Consider the following 18606-nt stretch of genomic DNA (forward strand, 5'->3'; position numbering starts at 1 on the left):
CCCCAGCACTGAGTCCTGCAAGAAGCACAGAGCTCACTAGCAGGTGGGGGCAGTGGGGACAGTGGGGGCATGCCCTCTGGAGGCAGAGAGCCTGCATCCTTTTATGAGTGTCTGGAAGGACGCACGCCCCCTCCCTCCACCAGCAATTCCTTCCGAGTGGTATGTCAGGCTTATCATTACGCTTTATCTTCTTCCTGTACTTCTCTGGTTTCCAACTTGGGTGATGATTTTGCAGTTAGGGAAAGGTGTAAAAAACCCCACCTTACTGCACAGATGGAAGGCAGGGCTCTTTATTTATGCTCCTTTTTGTTTTAAAGAGGATTTCAAGCTGCTTACAATGATGTGAACAATACAGCAGGCTAAATACCTTGTCGCTAAGTAAGAAAAATGAGGCGAGGAGAAAACACGGCTAGAAGAGTGAGAGGAGAAAGGAGCGAGGTAGCCCTTCACTCACAGAGAGCGGGGCAGGGATCCTCTTGTCGCTTAATTTGAATATTGGCATTTAATTGTCCTGCTGTCGTGCTTTGTCTTCTCAAATATATTGAAAATTTTTCCTTTGTGATTTCTTACGTTCCTTATTACTCTCTCTCTTTTAAAATATATCATTTTATTTTTTCCATTGTGAGTTTTTGTACTGTTAAAAATCCATCCTCGCTCCCCCACAGGGAAGGGGCCACATCTGACCCACCTCAGCCCAGTGACGGATTCAGAGACTCTGCATAGCAGGTCCTCAAACGTCTGTGAGCAAATAGCTTAGCCGGGCCAAGGGCCACTGACTGCCACCTCCGGCAGCACTCAGCCAGTGGCACACCCTCACCGGGCTCAGGACACGGTTGTCAATTTGATTTATGGGACTTATTATCCCAAGTGGCGGCAGAGAATAGATATTGATTCAAAAGGGTTTAAATAAGTAAGTGGATGCACAGTCCAGAAAGGGCTATAGACTGAGGAGAGCAGCTTTGTAAAGCAGCTGAAGCGGACGCCATAAAGAAATGCTGGTCCTCTTGATGGCAGCACCTGGGGGAGGCACAGAGGGACCGGGATGGGCTGTGATGCCAGCAAGCGCAGGTGCACACCGGCTCCATCAGAGCACATGCCAGGGGAGTGACTTTAGGCAAATAACACAAACAAGAAGGCCTCTTGTGAGGACTGCCCAGAGGAATGTATGTGTGTAGGTGTCTGCGTGCATGTGTATATGTAAGTATGTATGTGTATACATACACGTGCGCATGCATCTCTGTATGTGTATATCTGCATTTGTGTTTGCTTATGCGTGCGGATATGAATATATGCATACATGTGTATTGCATAGTATATGCACACATGCATGTAGAGGTAGACATGGATGTGGGTATATACATGGATGTGCACTGTGTACATGTGCATGCATATGAATGCATGTGTGTAAGTATATGCACGTATGCATGTGCATGTGTATTATGTATGCACACATACGTGTCTGCATGTACATATGGGTATATTATGTATATATATATGCCTATATGTGTAGATGTGTGTGCATACCTGTGGGCCCATGTGAGTTTGTATGTGTGTGCACATATGTATGTGTGTGCACATATGTATGTGTGTGCATATCCACGCATATATGGATATGTATTTGCATACGCATGTGGCTTGTGCTTTGGCACATGGTAGATGCCCCATAAATGAAAATGCCCTCCTCTATCCCTGCCCTTCTATTCCATCCGTGCAGCAGTGAGCAACAGGATGGAAGCGCATACAGAGTATTTGCAAAGCTCCCCCATCGCGCGTCATACAGCAATCTCAGGCTTTTTAACTCCTGGTTCCCTATCTCCACTGTCACCAGCAACATTAACAGTTCCCCGTCTAGATCACTTACAATGTGTTCCGCTTACTATGGCTGCAAAACAGATTTCCCCCACAACATAAGGGAATAAAACAACCGTTTAATTTGCTTGGGGATTTTGTGGCTGAGGAAGTGCATAGAGAGTGACGAAGGTGGCTGATGTCTGAGGCCTCAGTGGGGGGATTTGAAGGCTGGATCATCTGCAGGGTCCTTCACTCACATGTCTGGTGGGAGGTGCTGGTTGCTGGCTGAGAACTGAGCTGGGGCTGTCAGTTGGAACGCCTCCATGTGGCCTCCTGGCTTCTTCACAACATGGTGGCAGGCTCCAAGGACAGTGTCCTGAGAGAGAGCGCGCCCAGTGGGAGCTGTCCCACTGCTCACGACTTAGCCGTGGGAATCACAGTGCCACTCCCACTGCGCTCCATCGGCAAGGCGGCTTCTCCCAGGTTGAAGGGGAGAAGACACAGATACCCTCTCCAGATGGAGAAGCATTGGCGTCACATTGAAAGAAGAGCACGGAGGACGGGATGCGTATTGGTGTGGCCGTCTTGTCTTAAGAAAAACGCCACCTGTCACACCGTGTTAGGTAGCTTAGCTGATCTCCTGCTCCTCAAAAAACACGGAGGGGCAAAATATAAGTATCCCCATTCTAGAGATGGACAAACTGAGGCTCAGAGAGGCAAAGTAACTTGCCTCGGGCAATTTATTTAATGTCTCTGAACCAACAATAAAGCACCAGTCTTTACTGTAGCATCATTCTTTCCTTGGCCTCCCCCTGCCATCGTCTGTCCCACGCAATCCCGCAGCCAGCCGGGACCAGGGCTTCCACCCACACGCCCGCAACAGCAAGGCATGTCAGAGCGTTTTGGCAGGGGTTTGCTTTGGTGCAGCAGAAGGAGCTCGCCCCCTTCGCTGCCCGTTCCCATCTTCCAAGAGGAAAAGTACCTTGGGGAGAATGGTAGCACTTGTGTATAAATTCCAAATGTGTAACCTTTAATACCTCGCTGAGTCAAGTAGGAGCACATAGCCTTTAGCCGTACTTTGAAAAGGCCGAATGTTGCGCTGTGCACCTCTCCCCCAAGGGAGCAGGAGGAAGGACCAGCATCAGTTCACGGGCTCCAGCAGGACTCATTCAGGCCAAGGACCATCTTGGAAAATCACTCTTTTGGGGATTCATTCTGGGCCCTGTGTCCCTCATTGTCAATGCAGCACCCGCAAGGTCAGAGGCTGCAAGAGGCCCCCTCTGCTGTGATGCCCATGAAACAGACGATTTACTTTCCCGTAATAGGATTCAATTAGGAGAGGCTGGGGAGTGGGGAGGGAACGAACTGCTGGAGAGCGTGGCAAGGCTCTCCTTTCCTGCCCGCTGGGCTGGCTGCCTCATAGCAGCCGAGGCGGGCGGGAGGGAGAGGGTAGAACCCGTTCAGCAGACGCAGCTGGGCCGTGCCCGCCTCCGCAGGAGCCAGGGGCACTCAGGTGACCTCCAGAACCTCAGGTGGCAGGTGACTAGAGTCTAACAGGGGTGAGCTTTGTACGTCTTAGACTAGGCTCAGTAGAGACAGCCCAGCTTTGCATTCTGGAAAGGCCAGCTTTGAATCTGGCTCCCATCCTTGCTGGGTAGCCGTGGACCAGTCACTTAAGGCCTCTGAGCCTCAGATTCGGTTTCTTCAACTGACCATGGAGTAGAGTGAGGGGTAGACACATGCTAACCACGGGCATCAAGCCTGAAACTTAGAACAGGCCCAGTACATGTTTGTTTTTGTCGCTTCATTTTAATCCTTACAACAACTACTTCAGGGATGAGGAAGCAGAGAAAAATCTAGAAGTATGCTTCTGCTTTTGTTTTATTTTAATGGAGGTGCTGGGAATTGAACCCAGGACCTTGTGCATGCTAAGCACTCACTCTACCACTGAGCTATGCCCTCCCCCCTTAGAAGCATGTCTTTGCCTGCAAATGCCGCTGCTCACTTGTCTGCCATGTTGATAGGAACCAATCTCTGCCCATGAGCCCAGACTGTACAGTCTGACAGTCTCTGGGAAGCCACCAGGCTGGCTGGAAGCAGGCACGGAGCTCTCACGGCTCCCAGCTTCTGCTTGGCTGGTCTTTAAAAAGTGGGTTTCTCTTCTTCTGCCCTGGAGCTCCACCATCTTCAACTCTCATTACTATCCTGAACAGAGTAAGTTTTTAAATGCCCAGTAGCACAGATGGGGAAATTGAGGCTCAGAGAGGTGCCATGACCTGCCCAGGGTCACACAGCATGCAAGTGCCAAAGGCAGTGCTGTTGGCTGCTCCAGTGGGGAAATGCCAGCCTCCCCCAGCGGCTGATAAACCCAACCCCTCAGAGCTTCAACTCCTCCTCCCTGCCCCATGGCAACAAAAGGAAACTCATTTCCCATTCCTGGTTTCTCTGCCAGCCCAGAGAGACTGATTGAAGAAGGAATGCCTCCAAATGTACCGGGATGGTCTTTCCTGGCTTCTCAGTTTTGCTGCCTGTTGTTTGAAGTCTGTTTCCCATGAGACTCTGGGAATTGCAGGTGCAGGGGCCTGGGTGACAGCTGCTGTCCTGTCCTCTGGGCTGGGTACCTGCTCTCCCGAGTTTGTGTCCTGGGGCTGCGTGCTCAGACTTGACCATGTTTGGGCATGGAGGCTCGCCTCAGAAGGGAACCAAAGGCCGCTTCCCTAGAGACAGGCTGAGAGCCCAAACTTCCTGCTGGCGCTCAGGCGGCCTCTTTTGGGGTGGGGGCTGGGGGCCAGGCGGAAAAGTGTCTCCCTGCTGAAGACTCAAGACTCGCAGGGCACCGGGGAGACTGTGAGTACTGCGTCCAGGAGCCCCGGGGAAGCGGTTTCTCCGAAGACTGGGGCTGGAGGGGGATCTTCAGGGAGGGAGGCCGGCAGCGGGAGCCCCCTTCCCCAAGGGGCTGTCCGTCCGGACTCTGGGCTCCAGTGGAGCTGAAGTCGGTGTCCCTCGGGACCAGCACTGCTAGCTGCTTGGTGGGTGCCCTGCTGGGGACCAGGGGTGCACGTCGGGGCTCCATGGCTCCGTCAGTGTGGTAACACAGTGCCCTGGCCCTTAGGTCTCAGCTCCCAGAGCAACCAGGGGTCAACAGCCTGGAGATGAGGGTCAGTCCTGACACTTGTCATCAAGAAGAGGGTGGGGCAAAAAAAAAAAAAAAAAAAGGCCCAGTAGGAGCACTGGGGACTTCTGCTCCAAACCTTTGGGCTTTTCCTTGTTAACAGTAAATATTTATTGAGGGCTTGCATTGGGCCAGGGGCTGAGATAAATACGTGATATTTGATACATCGTTTGATTTTTACCAGAATCCTTGGAAGGCCCTTGCTTTATAGTCACACGGTTGCTAAGTGGCAAAGCCAGGATTTGATCCCATGTCTGGTGACTTCAGAATCTCCCCCGCCCCAGCCCCACACTCCTCCAGACCCTTAAACACTGTCCTCTACGCCCTGTCCTTCTAAGGAAAAGAATGTCAGCCCAAATACCAGGTCACCAGGACCCTCCAAATCCTGCCTAAATCTGCCCCGGGCCTCCGGTGACTTTTCTAAATGGGAAGATAAGTCCAAAAGGTCCAGAGACATTTCGCCATTCTCCACACTGAGAAGTGCTTCTTGGAGTCTAACTGAAATTCTTCCTTTTACAGCCGCAACCCGTTTCTTCCTGCCAGGCCTCAGGGGCTAGCAGCCGTTCCGCCCTTCCTCCTGTCAAGGCTCTCACTTGGATGCTGAATCCTATCTCTGCATCCGTATCTGTATCCTCACCCCATTCTTTTATCCCACGTGGTCTTAGAAGGATTTCTCAAAACTCTTCAAGCCCACTCGCTCGGTGTGGGCAAGTCTCACCAGAGCATGGCAGACGGGGCATTTGAACTAGCGGCAGGTTCCAGACTTCTCTGTGAAAGGGGACCCTCCTGTCTCCTTTCCTCCTGGGTTCCCAGACCTGGTGGTACACAGGACCCTGCCCTCCCCAGCCTCAGGGGTGCCCTGGGTGGGGGGTGCTGTGCGGCAGACAGGCCAGTGCCTCTGGGAGGTGGAGCTGCTCAGCCTGGAAGGCCGGGGGCCCGCCCAGGGCAGGCCCCACCAGGATGCCCCAAGCTCCCAGGAAAGAGCTGGTTTTGTCGTGAGCACTCAGCCTCAGTTCTCCCTCCAGGGTAGGGTTCCCTGCGCGCCCAGAGCCTTGTGTTCCACAGTCCCGGGGCTGGGACCGGGCGCCAGGGACCCTAGGCAGTGTGGCAGGTGGCTGTGTCCCTTTACCTGTGCAAACATGGACGGGCTTGTTGAAGTGACCCCAGGTAAACCATGATGGAGGCCGTCCCATTCCCACAAGACAGAAGGACAGACGTAATAAGATGGAAAGGATCTTTCTCTGTCAAGGGAACATTTTTCCCCTTGTGACTCTGTAATGTCTCAGTCAGAATGTAGGGAAACCCATTTCTCAGTGTCCCAAATGTGGGAGGAAAAGCCATCATTGGGTGCCATCCCCGTCGGTCATCTTGGAGGAAGTGGCAGGGCTGTAAACTTGGTAACTGACCCCTGGGGTCTTTTCTTTAGGACAGCAGGGGTGGGGGTGAGGTGGCAATTGGGGTCGGGGGAAGGGGTCAAGGATCTCTGATTGGAACAGTCAGTAGTTACACGGGAAGAGAAGCCTGAGTAGAAAAATAAAGCACTTTGCTGAAATCCCTGTGGACTAATGCTTGTCTCCTGGTTACTCACCAATCTATAAAAATAACATTTATTACTTTAGGGACCTGGCAGGGAAAATAAAAGTCCTTTCTGATATCTGGCTAAAATTTCCCTTAAAACAGGGATTACAGAGAAAGGCCCCAGGGCCCTGGTGTCTTTGGTAGAAGCGGACTACTGCTACCTTAAACACCAAACAGAAATCAACAGCAAAGGAATTTACCGAAGGCTACGCGGCCACTCAGGGAGCAAAGGGGAAATCCACTCCCAGGCAGAAGCCAGGCAGCCCTGACTCCAGGCAGCACCCAGGTGGCCAGAGTAACACTCCTGGAGGGTGTTTAGTTTGCCCAGCAGGGGAAGGAGGGACTCTGCTTGCACTGGGGGGAGGCGGATTCCCCAGAAGAAAAATGAGGGGCTTCCCGACAAAGAAGGGGGAAGGGAGGAAGATGCCAGCTGCGTCCCTGCATTCTGCTCCAGTCCCCATATAAGAGAGCAGTTGCCCTCTGCCCTCGCTTGAAGGTGGGGGTTGGGGTGGGTGGGGATGGTGTTGAGGGCTTACAGGATGCTGGCTGTGGAAACGCCTCCTTCCACCCTGTTGTTTGTGGCTGCCCGCTGGGGGCCCTGCTGCCCTTTCTCTGCAGGCTGTGTCCCCCACCCCTGCCCAGCAGCCCTGCCGTGGGCCTGTCTTGGCAGACCTGTGAAACGCTCCAAGATTTCCTGAGACGGGTGTCCTCGGAGAAAGTGCACGCATGATCCACCTCTGCTCCTTCCTGTGTTTGCTTAGCTCCCTTGTTAGTTTCCCATCGCTGCTGTAACAAATGACCATACACTTGGTGTCCCCAAATGACAGAAATCTCCTGGCACACAGTTCTGGAAGCCAGGGGCTCAAAACCAGCAGGGTGTTGGCAAGGCTAAAATCAAGGTGTCGGCAGGGCTGTGCCCGCTCCAGAGGCTTAGGGGACAATCCACAGTTCCCCGCCTCTCCTGGTTTCTGGCGGCTGCCCGCATGCCCTGGCGCACGGCTACGTCACTCCAGTCTCCACTTTCCTGGTCATACCACCCTCTCCTTTTTATGTCTAATCTCCTTCCACCTCCTTCTTATAAGGATCCTTGTGGTCTACGTGGATAATCCAGGAAGATCTCCCCATCTCAAGATCCTTAAAGTCTTTGCCATGTAAAGTAGCAGTCACAGATTCTGGGGCTGAGAACATGGGCGTCTCGGGGGCCCTTACTGAACCTGTCACACACTGTGTGACCTTGGGCAAGTCGCTTTACCTCTCTGAGCCACAGGTCCTTCATCTGTAGAACAGGGATGATAATACTTGCCTCTCAGAGCTGGTGGGAGGTTTACATGGGGTCAGAAAAGCCCTCTGAGGTTGCAAAGCTCCAGATAAAAACAGAGGTGATGTTGATATCTGAGCATCCTCTCCTGTCACCTGTCGTCCCTTCTGTGGATTTACCTGTCACCTGTGCTGATCTCCCGTCTGTCTGCCTCTGTGGTCCTAGAAATGAACACTGTTCCCAGTGGACATGGGGAAGAAGCTGGTGATGGCCCAGAAGCGGGGAGAGACCCGAGCCCTCTGCCTGGGCGTGGCCATGGTGGTGTGCGCCGTCATCACCTACTACATCCTCGGCACGACTGTGCTGCCCCTCTACCAGAAAAGGTACCAGACTCGCTGATCTGCTCCCATCCTCCAGTCTCTCCCCTAAAAGCCCGGTCTGCAAGGAGCCCTCCCCTTGACTTTTATACCAGACAGGAAGGTCTGGACTATTCTTATTCTTAGGGTCAAGGGTTCAAGTGCAGGGAGGGTGGGCCAGACTGGACCCTGCACATCTGGGATTCTGAAACTTGGGGGACACAGATGCAGGAGGCCCTTCTCACAAGAAACAGCAAAGGAGCAGAGCAAATGCCCCAGTGCGAGTCTGATCCCAGGAGGAATCCGAGTCACAGAATTTTGTAGCTCGTCTGCAGTTTGACTCTCTTTCACAAACCTCCGAGTCGGGTGGGCATCTGTCCTCCTGTTGAACATCTCAAGTGATGGGGAGCTCACTACCTAAACTATACACATCACTTTATTTGAGGGCTTTCCTGATAAGAAGGAAGTGTCTACACTGAGCCAAAATCTATCCCTCTGGAGCCCTGCTCTAGAATCTCAGAGCCTGTTCCATGCCCTTGCTCCCTGGCATGTCAGCCACTCGAGCTTTTAAAGGAAAAAGCTGTGAAGTTCCTGATCCGTGCTCTAATGGGAACAAACACGCTCAGTTCTGTCAGCCTGATCTTAGGATTAAGTCTCAGGCCTTTGCCTCTGGGCACGTTCCAGCTGCTGACAGCCCCCTCTGCCTGGCAATGTGTCCCCTGCCTAGTAAATGGGAGGTGAGTCACAGTTGATTCACGGATGTGCTGATGGGCCTGCTAAGCCTCTCTTGGGCCTGCTCCTGCCTCGCTTTCTACAGCGTTGGAGCGATTCCAGGCTGGAATCTTACCGAGCGAGGCCTGGCTCAGAGCAGCCGTGTGCCTCCAACACCTAATCTCCACCATCTCACCCCCTTCCACTGCCCCCCGGCACAAATCAAGCCCCTCCTCCAACCACTGTATTTAGGGAAAAGGGAACAGATTCTGAAGCCGTCCAGACCCGGCTTCAGGTCCTGTGTGGCCTCGGGAAAGTCACTTGACCTTTCTGAGCTTCTCTTTGACCCTCTCTCTGCAAGATGAAGATGATGTGAAGAAGGGGTCTGAGGTTTGGCTGCCCGTCAGACACACGGCAGGGTGGTTTCCACCTTAGAAACCACCGCCTTAGAAATTCTGATTCACTTGTTCTGGGGAATGGTTTGAACATGAGAATCTTTAAAAGCTCCCCAGGGTCTTGGGTGAGCAGCCAGGATGGAAGTCATTTATATAGATGTTTGTCCAAGAGGCCAAAAAGCATGGATATTCTGATTCTACGATTCCTTCCCTGGGCCTTGGGACTCTCCTGTCACAGTCCTTTAGTGCTGGGTGCTTATGGCAAGATGAGGGTCTCTGCCCTGGGTCTCTCTAAAGGGGTTCAAACTGGGAGCTCTGCGCACCCCAGGTTCTGAGATGTATACTCGTGTGCATGGTCTTCCCAGTGTGTGGACCCAGGAATCCATGTGCCACCTGATTGAGACCAACATCCGGGACCAGGAGGAGCTGGAGGGCAAGAGGGTGCCCCAGTACCCATGCCTGTGGGTCAACGTGTCATCCGTGGGCCGGTGGGCTGTGCTGTACCACACGGAGGACACTCGGGACCAGAACCAGCAGGTACTGACCAAGGGGATGGGCACACATCCCCTTACCGCTGGCAGGTGTGCCAGCCTGGCCCTAACTGGAGAGCAGAGGCTGGGGAAGACAAACCCACTAGAGCGGGGGCCACAGCTGGTATGAGGTCCAGCCAGACTTAGCTTTTCTGTGTTGGAGTCCGACAGATCTGGCTTTGAATCCCTGCTCTGCCCCTCACCGGCTGCATGATGGGGGCAGCCTCCAGCCTCCTTGGCCCTTCTAAGCGTCAGTGTCTGCATTTGCTCAAGTGCTTTTATGAAGTCAGACTGTATATAATGTGCCAAGTTCGATGCTGAGTGGATAGCAGGCACTCAAAACCGAGCAGCTGTTAGCACTGTTGGCAGTCTTACTTCATTCTGCAAGGGGAGTCATGGGAGACCAGCCCAGAGCTGACCCCACAGAGGGGAACCCCTGTGACTCCCACTCTAGGAAGCCAGAGGCCCGGGCTTGGTGCAACATTTGGCGGCCAATGCTGGGGAGATGTTCCCATCACTGCCTCTCCTCGCCCCCCACCCCAAATCCACCAACACAGCCCTTCCTGTAGGAAATACAAGTTGGCCCATCTTCACTCACTCACTCATTCATTCAGCAATCCTTGAGCACTTCCTGTGTTAGGGGCTTGGGACTCAAGAGGCAAGAGGTTTTATGTGAAATCACGCCACGGAGAGGAACAAAAAAATTACGGGGCTTAAAGAAAGGAGTGACATTTCCTAGCCTTGGTGAGGTGAGGGAATCAGAAAGGCATTTGGGTTAAGAATCAGGCAGGTACTGGTTATGCAGAAATACGGAGGGGGGCACAGCTATCAAGGGTGGGAACAGAGCAAGGAGAAAGCAGGCTGGGTGGAGACAGGGATTCCAGCACCCACAGAGGCCATGACACAGGATGGGATGTAGCTGGAAAGGGCTTCAGAGGTAGACTAGGAGCCCTCCATGCTAAAAAAGTGTGCAATCAAAATGGGTCTTTTTTAGTTGTTGGTTTTTTGTTTTTTTTTTTTTCTGAGAGAAGCAAGACTTTAATGAAGAATGCTGCATGTTATGGAAAGTAATTCTCATATTTTAAAAAAATTACAGAAAACACTTCACTGAAATTTTTTTTTGCGAAAAAGACAGTCTTCAAGGATGTCTGGGAGGAGAAGGAAAAGCTGAATTCCAGCACGCAACACTGACACAGCACAGCTAGGGAAGCAGATGAGGCAGGCATTTTACAAAGAATGGGGTGAGCTTGGGCATTTATATTCAATCCGGATTCTGTTTGAGCGTTAACAGTCCGGCATGGGGAAAGAGACTGGGAAGGAAAGATGGGGGAAGGGCTAAGCTTATCCACAATCACCACTTTACAGCAACATACACTAGTTCAAGCACATGAGACGTAGAGGTTAATTCCACCCACGCAGCCCAGCAAACATGAAGAGCAAATGCCACGGCAGCTGGGGCTCGGGGTTGACGTACTTGGTACACAGTTTTAAAGAGTCTCTGATGCCACCAGGGCTGGTCTCTCATCAGCCTGGGCTCAGGACACATGAAGTTCCTTTGCATTTGCACCGAAAGGCCAGAGCTTTGCCTGGAACAAGCTCACTCCAAATAATGCTGGTTTTAACGTGAGAACCAGAGTCCCACACCAGACCCACTGAAGTAAAACCTCTGGGCTTCTAGGTGATGCTAAGGCCCCTTGGGAATGACTGCTGTGAGCAACCGGGAGTCTTTGAAGGGTCTGGGGTCCCGGGAGAATGATCACAGTGATATGGAGCAGTGTAGGGTTCAGTTACTGGGGAGAGAGGTGGAGGGGCACAGCAAACACCCAGGACAGAGGATCCTGCAACAGGGATGGATGCTAGCAGCCAGGATTTGATGGCTGATGGGATGGGAAGGGGCAGGGTGCCTGGGGGGTGGGGACAGTGGGATCGTTGACAGTGCCAGGGAGGTTATGGGGAAGTGTGCCTGAGCAGAACAGGGAGGCCTGACTTGTTCTGTCATCACTAGCATGACTCAGCCACGCCAGATGGAGCTACGACCTCCAAACCCACCTAATCAGCTCCTACCAGGACCCCTGCCTCTATGTTGGCATTCAGGGAGCCCCTCATTTATTCCAAGAATCAAGAAGCAAATTTTCAAAGACCAGCAGAAGTGATCACAGCATAAAGGGTCTAGAGTAACCCCAACTTGGCAAAGGACACAGTGGGGCCCCAGGATATGCACACATCCCCACTTCAGAGCTTGTCCACAGCCCTCTTTTTAAGAAGAGAGAAAAGGGGCTGTTGTTGTAATTTCATAGTTAAGTTACAATAGCACTATTATTATTAATAGCATCTCCCATTTATTGAGCACATACTATGTACTGGGCTCTGCGCTAAGCGCTTAGCACATGCATCATCTAATTTAACTCCCATGACAATTCTACCAGGCAGGCGCCCTCACAAGCCCATTCTACAAGGCTCAGAGAGGTTGTGGCACTTGCCAAGGTCACGCGACTTGGAACCAGTATTTGAACGTAGGCCTCTCTGGTTCCATCCCACACCTTTGCTCAGTGGGCTACACAAGGTCACAGTCAGAGATACTGAGGAGATGTGGGCCAGGCCCCCTCAGCTCAGGATTCGGGACCCACCTGGTACTGGGACCCTCCAGTGCCCAACCAATCTGAATGCCTGATTCCTCAGGAGCCAGCCAGCTTCTCCCCAGCCTCAGCTGCCCCCTGGCTGGCTGGGGATGTGGACCCACATCTGAAGGCAACTCCCTACTTTCCAGGCTGTCAGAACAGGATGCAACCATCCTCTGTACTGCTGGACTGGGTGCTGTCAGGGCAGGCAGTTTCGGGGGCAGGACCTCATTCAAATCCAGGGAGTGACACAGGCCCTGGGAGAAGCTGGCTCAACACTGTCACTCATTTTGCCCTGGGACATGATTGTATTTGGGCAGTGGGCCTCAAACTTCAGTGCATGAAGGGATCATCCGAGTGCTGGGCCCCACCCTCAGCGATTCAGAGTGAGAAGGGAACATGTGCTTACGGCCAGCCCGTGTGTAGTCTGCTGCGGGTGCTGCCAGGGGACCACACTTGTCGGACATCTGCTAGAAGCTCACATAAGCAACATTCAGACCTCCCAGCACGGAGCAGAGATAAAACCAGGGTCTCCACCTTGTGCCTTCTCTGCGGAGCTTTCCAGCTGGACCTCATCTGACCAGGCCAGAAGGTTACTAATAACAATGATCAGTGTCAGCATTAAATATGTACCAGGCTCCGCCTGCACAAAGCTCTTTTAAATGCATATTCTCTCTTTCCTTTGACTCCCAGTGTCAAATGCTAGCTTGCCAAGATCTTTAGTTTGGCTCACACAGAGTTAGACCTCAAAGGGTTTTTCAATTCAAATTTTCAGCAATGTTTAAAAAATGCGAGAGTCCACATGAAAATCTGATTTTCTGGCTTCTCCTGAAATGGTGAAGATCTGGCTGCTGTAGGTCTTCTGGATGGCCTGGTATCTTTTGTCCAGATGGGGAGTGATGACTGCCAGGCTGGATGTGTCTGGCTCTCTCCATCTCTCCAGGCGCCACCACTCCCCTGCCAATTCTCCCTGGCACCAAGGCAAGTGTCCGTTGGCACCTGCCATCTTATTCCCTCACCTGCTTCATTTGTGGATGTTACCTGCATCAGCCTTGTAAGCAACTGAGTGTATGTCCTCTGCCCTGAATCCAAATGTAGACCCCACGCAGGCTGTGTCACGCATCGGTCTCCTTAAACGATTGAGTTTGAAGTCCTTTAATAAAGTCCTTTGAAAAAAGATATTGCTATTAGTCCATTTAAGGTATAAAGACATCAAACCTCAGAATGGTCAGCAATTTGCCTATGGTTTTGCAGCCAATGGGAGCAGAGCCAGGGCTCCAGCTGGGGCTTCTGCTTCCAGGTGTGCAGTGTGGACCCCGAGCAGCTCCAAGGCCACCACCTTCCCAAATGACACTGTGTAGGCACCTTCTAGAACCGTGCAGTGTGCCGCCTGCCAAGTTTGGACAGTCCTGACTTCCACCCAGGGGCCTGACTCCAAAGTTTTACTTTACTCCGTGCCAGGCCCTAAGAAACAGGGACTTCCATGCCCATGGGTGCCTCCGTTTCTCCCCCGCAGTGCTCCTACATCCCAGGCAGCCTGGACAACTACCAGATGGCCCGGGCCGATGTGGAGAAGGTGAGAGCCAGATTCCACGAGCACCAGGTTTTCTACTGCTTCTCAACGACCCGGGAGAATGAGACCAGCGTCCTGTATCGGCGCCTCTACGGGCCCCAGACCCTCCTCTTCTCCCTCTTCTGGCCCACCTTCCTGCTGACCGGTGGCCTCCTCATTATCGTCATGGTGAAGATCAACCAGTCCCTCTCCATCCTGGCAGCCCAGAGGTAGACTCATCCATGCCACATCACTGCTCGGGCCACAGGGGCCTGGATGGGTCCCCAGGCTGCTCCCCACTTGTGTTCCCCTGCCTCCTCCCCCTGCCTTCCCACTCTCCCCCTCCAATACATTCCGTCCTCCATTGCCTGGGTGGTCTTTGGGAAGTCCTTCTGTTAAGCCATTTCCTGCTCCCCAGGGCTCATGAGAACACAAGGCCAGCCAGTGACAGCTCTCCATCCCCTGTCCCCACTCAGCTGACTCACATCTATTTCTACTGTGCCACTGTCCACTGCCCTGATGACAATGATCCTTGTTTCTGGGCCTCTGTCCTGGGGCGGCCGGCTCAAAGACCAGCCAGTCCCACCCAGTAAGCCATCCCTGGAAAACCTCAGTGCCTTTTATGAATTCCATTATGAGAACAGCAGCAGCCCCCACATACAGAGAACATTTGGAACGTCGCTTGTGTTTAGGGTTCTCAGAGCTGTATACATTTTTATCCCAATATTAACAAATAGAGGTACAAGCTTCCAGTTATAAAATAAATAAATCATGGGGATGTAATGTACAGCATGGTGGCCATAATTAATAATAGTTTATTGCATATTTGAAAGGTGCTAAGAGTAGATCTTAAAAGTTCTCACCATAGGAAAAAAAATCACTATTTGTGGAGATGGATGTTAACCAGGCTTATTGCGGTAATGATTTTGCATTATATATACACTTCCAATCATTGTTATGCACCTGAAAACAAATAAAATTTTATATGTCAATTATACCTCAGTTAAACAAATATATATAAAAAATAAAAGGCCATAAGGGAGTGATACTAAACTATATCAAAATATTAACTGGGAGATAGTGGTGATTTTAATTTTCTTCCCTCTTTTTATTTTTGGTACTTTTCTAAATTTTCAACAATAAAAATGTTTGGCTTCGTTGTACTTATTTTTAATCAGAAAAGTAACAGTAGATGTTATTTTGAAAAAAAGAAGTTTGAGAGGGTGAGGTTCCTGTCACCAAGCAGATGGAAGTAGCCCGGGGAAGGGGCCAGAGGCAGGCTTTTGAGAACACACAGTTCTAAGAGCCCAGTACGGAGGGCAAGTAACCACATAGTTGGGGATTTACGTCCAACGCAGATAAACACGAAGCCCTGGTCCGGCAGGGGAGCCTGCCTCAGGCTTGGAAAGGGGATAATGGGGGGGAAGCCGTCATCTCTACCATTATTACTCCAAGAACTGGTCCTCAGGCAGTTGTTCTCAAAGTGTGGTCCCCAGACCAGCAACATAGCATGCTGTGTAGGAATGCACATTCTCAGGCCCTCAGCCCAGCCCTACTAACTGGAAAGCCCGAGGGGGAGCGATGGGGAGCATCTCTGTTTTGGCAGTGGCTGCGGGGGACTCTGATGTGTGCTCAAGCGTGAGACCCACTGGTGAAGAAACCCAGGGCCCTGTCACTGGGCTTTATGGACTGAACCAGTGACTTTTTGTCAGCTCAAGTCCTGAGCTGGATGGGAAGTTAGGCTGGTGTCTCTAAAGTTCTTTCTGGAGCTGTGATTCCAGGAGCAGCCCCGAGTGGGAACCCTGTCTCCACTTCTGCCAGATTTCGTCTCTCTGATTCTCAGTTGTCCCATCTATAGAAGAGAGACTCCTCCCTTTGGGTACTTTGAAGGGCTGAATGAAGGTCTGGCACATAGCAGATGTTAGTAACAATAAGAAGTAATGAAGACTCAGAAACTTCCAGGAGAAATTATACCAACAATAATGCTAACTAGCATTTATTGGTGCTTATTTATAACATGCCAGACACTGTGCTAAACAGATTGCCTTGTAAAAATTCAGTGAAGCACTGCGGAACCCACCTCACAGATAAGGAGAAGCGATACAGGACAGTGGTTATATATTTGGACTTGGGATGGGCACTGCCTGGGTTCAAATACCCAACCCTGTTATTCACTAACTGGGTGACTTTGGGCCAGTAAGTTCTGCATGCCTCGATTTCCTCACTTGCAAAATAGGAACTAATAATAATATTTCCCTTTTAGGGTTGTTGGTATTAAATGAGTTATTGTATATTGTTCCTAGAATAGCGACTGACACATGATAAATGCTATATAAGATATTACGAAAATCTGAGGCTGTAAGAGATCATTGGTCAGGGTCAACCATATAGTAAGTGAGGAACTGGGAACCAAGCCCTGGGCTGTGTGATTCCAGAGCCTGGCTGGTCAACCACAGTACTTGAGCTGATTTAGCTGAAGGGCTGAGGGACCCAGGGGCCCCCAGGGGCCAGGAAAGGAACAGTGCTGCATTTCTGGAACCCCATGGTGTCCTCACGCAAGTCAGGGATCTGGGGGTCGCACCTGGAATCTGCACCAACATCTGTCACTTGCAACCAGGGAGCCGTGACACAGCCTCCCACCTTCCAGGTTCTTATGGAGGACAGCGCTTCCAAGGGGAGGTGGCAAACCATTCCGCAGGGTTTCTCCCTTCTGGGGTCAGGGAAGTCCAAGAGTCCTGTGAGTCTTTTAAGAAAGTCTCCGTTGTGATATTACGCAATAGTTTGGTAAGATATTGCCTTTGGGGGAAATTAGGTAAAGGGTGCATGGGATCTGCCTGTATTATTTCTTACAACTGCATGGGAATCCACAGTTCTCTCCAAAATTTAAGTTTAATTAGAAAAGAAAAAAAGAAGAAAACAGTGCCCATCATGAGTCTCACTTACAGGGGTTCCTTTGCATGTGGTTTCCCTGTACCGGCATTTGGGGTTGAAATACACAGAAATGCAGACTACCCAAACAGCCCCTGCAGGGGAAAAGGCCATGATCTTCTAGAAAAAAGTGCCTGGGGATGCCCAGCCCCCACTGCCCCATGCATTATTAACAATGACCTTCATTTGCTTGAGACAAATGTCTTCCTCCTGTCAACAGAGTTTGGCCTATTTCTATCAAATCCCATACCTGCCTGCTGCTGACAGAACTTCGTGTCCAAGATGAGTGTGAAATAATGGGCATTTAAGCATGATGGAGTTAGACAGGGAGGAAAAATGTTTTTGGAATAACGTCTGCCTGGGAGCAGAGCCTGCATCGGTTCTTAAAAAAAAAATCATTGTACTAATGAATGTCTAGCGCTTCCACTGGTTTTGTTTCTTCTCTCATGGACCAGTGACTCACACCTGAGAAGATGCATCTGGATTGCTCCCCCAGAACCCAGATCACTCGGCCAAGGGGGGGGAGGGTCAGAGATGAAGCAGACAGGGTGCCTGCCTTCAAGAAGCTGTTCATCTTCCTGACACTCTCCCCTCTAACCCCCACCATCATCAAGTTCTTCCTGCTTCACAGGGAAGAGCCTAATATACACAGATTCAAAACAATGCAGTACAAAATGTTAATAAAAAATCTCAGTATTGGTGCCTTACTGAAGTGATGCCAGCCTCCCTGCCCCTAATAGTAATTCATTGAAAATTCCTCCTAATTTCAAAACTCCTTGTGTGTGTGGCTCGTAGACTGCATTCAGTCCATTGCTAATTGGCAGTACAGGCTGGTGCATACGAATATCCCATGACTTCGGCGTTTGGGGGAAGTTGAATTATATGAAATATTTGCAAAGATATTGTTTGAACAGAGTGCATCTGTCTTGCACCGCTTCTCCAGCCGCTGCCCTTTCACACGGAGGGAAAAGAGAAAGACCAAAGCAAGACCAGAAAGAATGAAGAGATTCACTGCAGTCTAAGGGAAGCAAATCGCAAAGTGGAAGCTTTCAAGGTCAAAACTCTTTTCATATAATATTTAGATACTATTTGCTCTTTTCACTCTCATTCTCTCGCCAGCATATGGGGAATTTTTCAGAGCTTCTGTGACATGTGATACACAAAAGACTGAATGCAGATAGGCGAAACCAGCTGCCTTCTGCTAAGCCAGACAGTAAAAAGAACTGCAAAAATGTAAAACGATGCCACTTTTCTTGATAAATCTTTTTAAAAATGCACTTATTTTTCATAAAAATATGGTCCTTTTGTTCACACGTAATGCGTTGGTTATTGTTATTTTAAAATGAATTAATTTAAATGAAACATTCTGAGTTTTAATTTTTAAATGGCAGAGATTAGTAGATAGAACCCATATAAAACAAATCTTTTTGGAACCCTCAACATATTTGAAGACTGTATAAGGATTCTGAGACCAGGAAGTTTCAAAACTGCTGGCCCAGTGTGTCCAGGGACAGGCAGGGTCCCCCCCACTCTCCCCATGCCGTGCCCTGTGCACAGCCCAAGCCCTCCCCTGAGATCCCCACTTGGGGGCCAGGAGGAGCGCTTCAGTTTTCCCCATCTCCCCTCCGCCCGGTTCTCTCTTCCACAGATGGGTTAGGGTATGGATTACCTCCCTCTCCACAGGTACTTCCCTGGATCTCTGTCATGTCACAAAACA

The 18606-nt window shown here is 50.8% G+C and overlaps 2 protein-coding genes across 2 annotated transcripts in view; one reads left to right on the forward strand and one right to left on the reverse strand.

The window, feature by feature from the left end:
• KCNIP1 (potassium voltage-gated channel interacting protein 1) overlaps window positions 1–18606 on the reverse strand; it is a 316261-nt gene that overhangs the window by 282099 nt on the left and 15556 nt on the right. The window lies entirely within an intron of this gene.
• KCNMB1 (potassium calcium-activated channel subfamily M regulatory beta subunit 1) lies at window positions 4234–15124 on the forward strand. The gene is made up of 4 exons (XM_006198988.4): window positions 4234–4638; window positions 8025–8182; window positions 9627–9798; window positions 13926–15124. The coding sequence occupies exons 2-4, from the start codon at window positions 8049–8051 to the stop codon at window positions 14193–14195; spliced, it is 576 nt and encodes a 191-aa protein (XP_006199050.2). The 5' UTR covers window positions 4234–4638; window positions 8025–8048; the 3' UTR covers window positions 14196–15124.

Source organism: Vicugna pacos, chromosome 22, assembly GCF_048564905.1.
Source record: "Vicugna pacos chromosome 22, VicPac4, whole genome shotgun sequence".
In the NCBI taxonomy this organism is placed as follows: domain Eukaryota; kingdom Metazoa; phylum Chordata; class Mammalia; order Artiodactyla; family Camelidae; genus Vicugna; species Vicugna pacos.

Coding starts and splice junctions, on each gene's coding strand:
- KCNMB1 (XM_006198988.4), top strand. CDS start 8,049: ATGGGGAAGAAGCTGGTGATGGCCCAGAAGCGGGGAGAGACCCGAGCC. Junction 8,183..9,626: donor CTGCCCCTCTACCAGAAAAG/GTACCAGACTCG, acceptor TGGTCTTCCCAG/TGTGTGGACCCAGGAATCCA. Junction 9,799..13,925: donor CTCGGGACCAGAACCAGCAG/GTACTGACCAAG, acceptor TCTCCCCCGCAG/TGCTCCTACATCCCAGGCAG.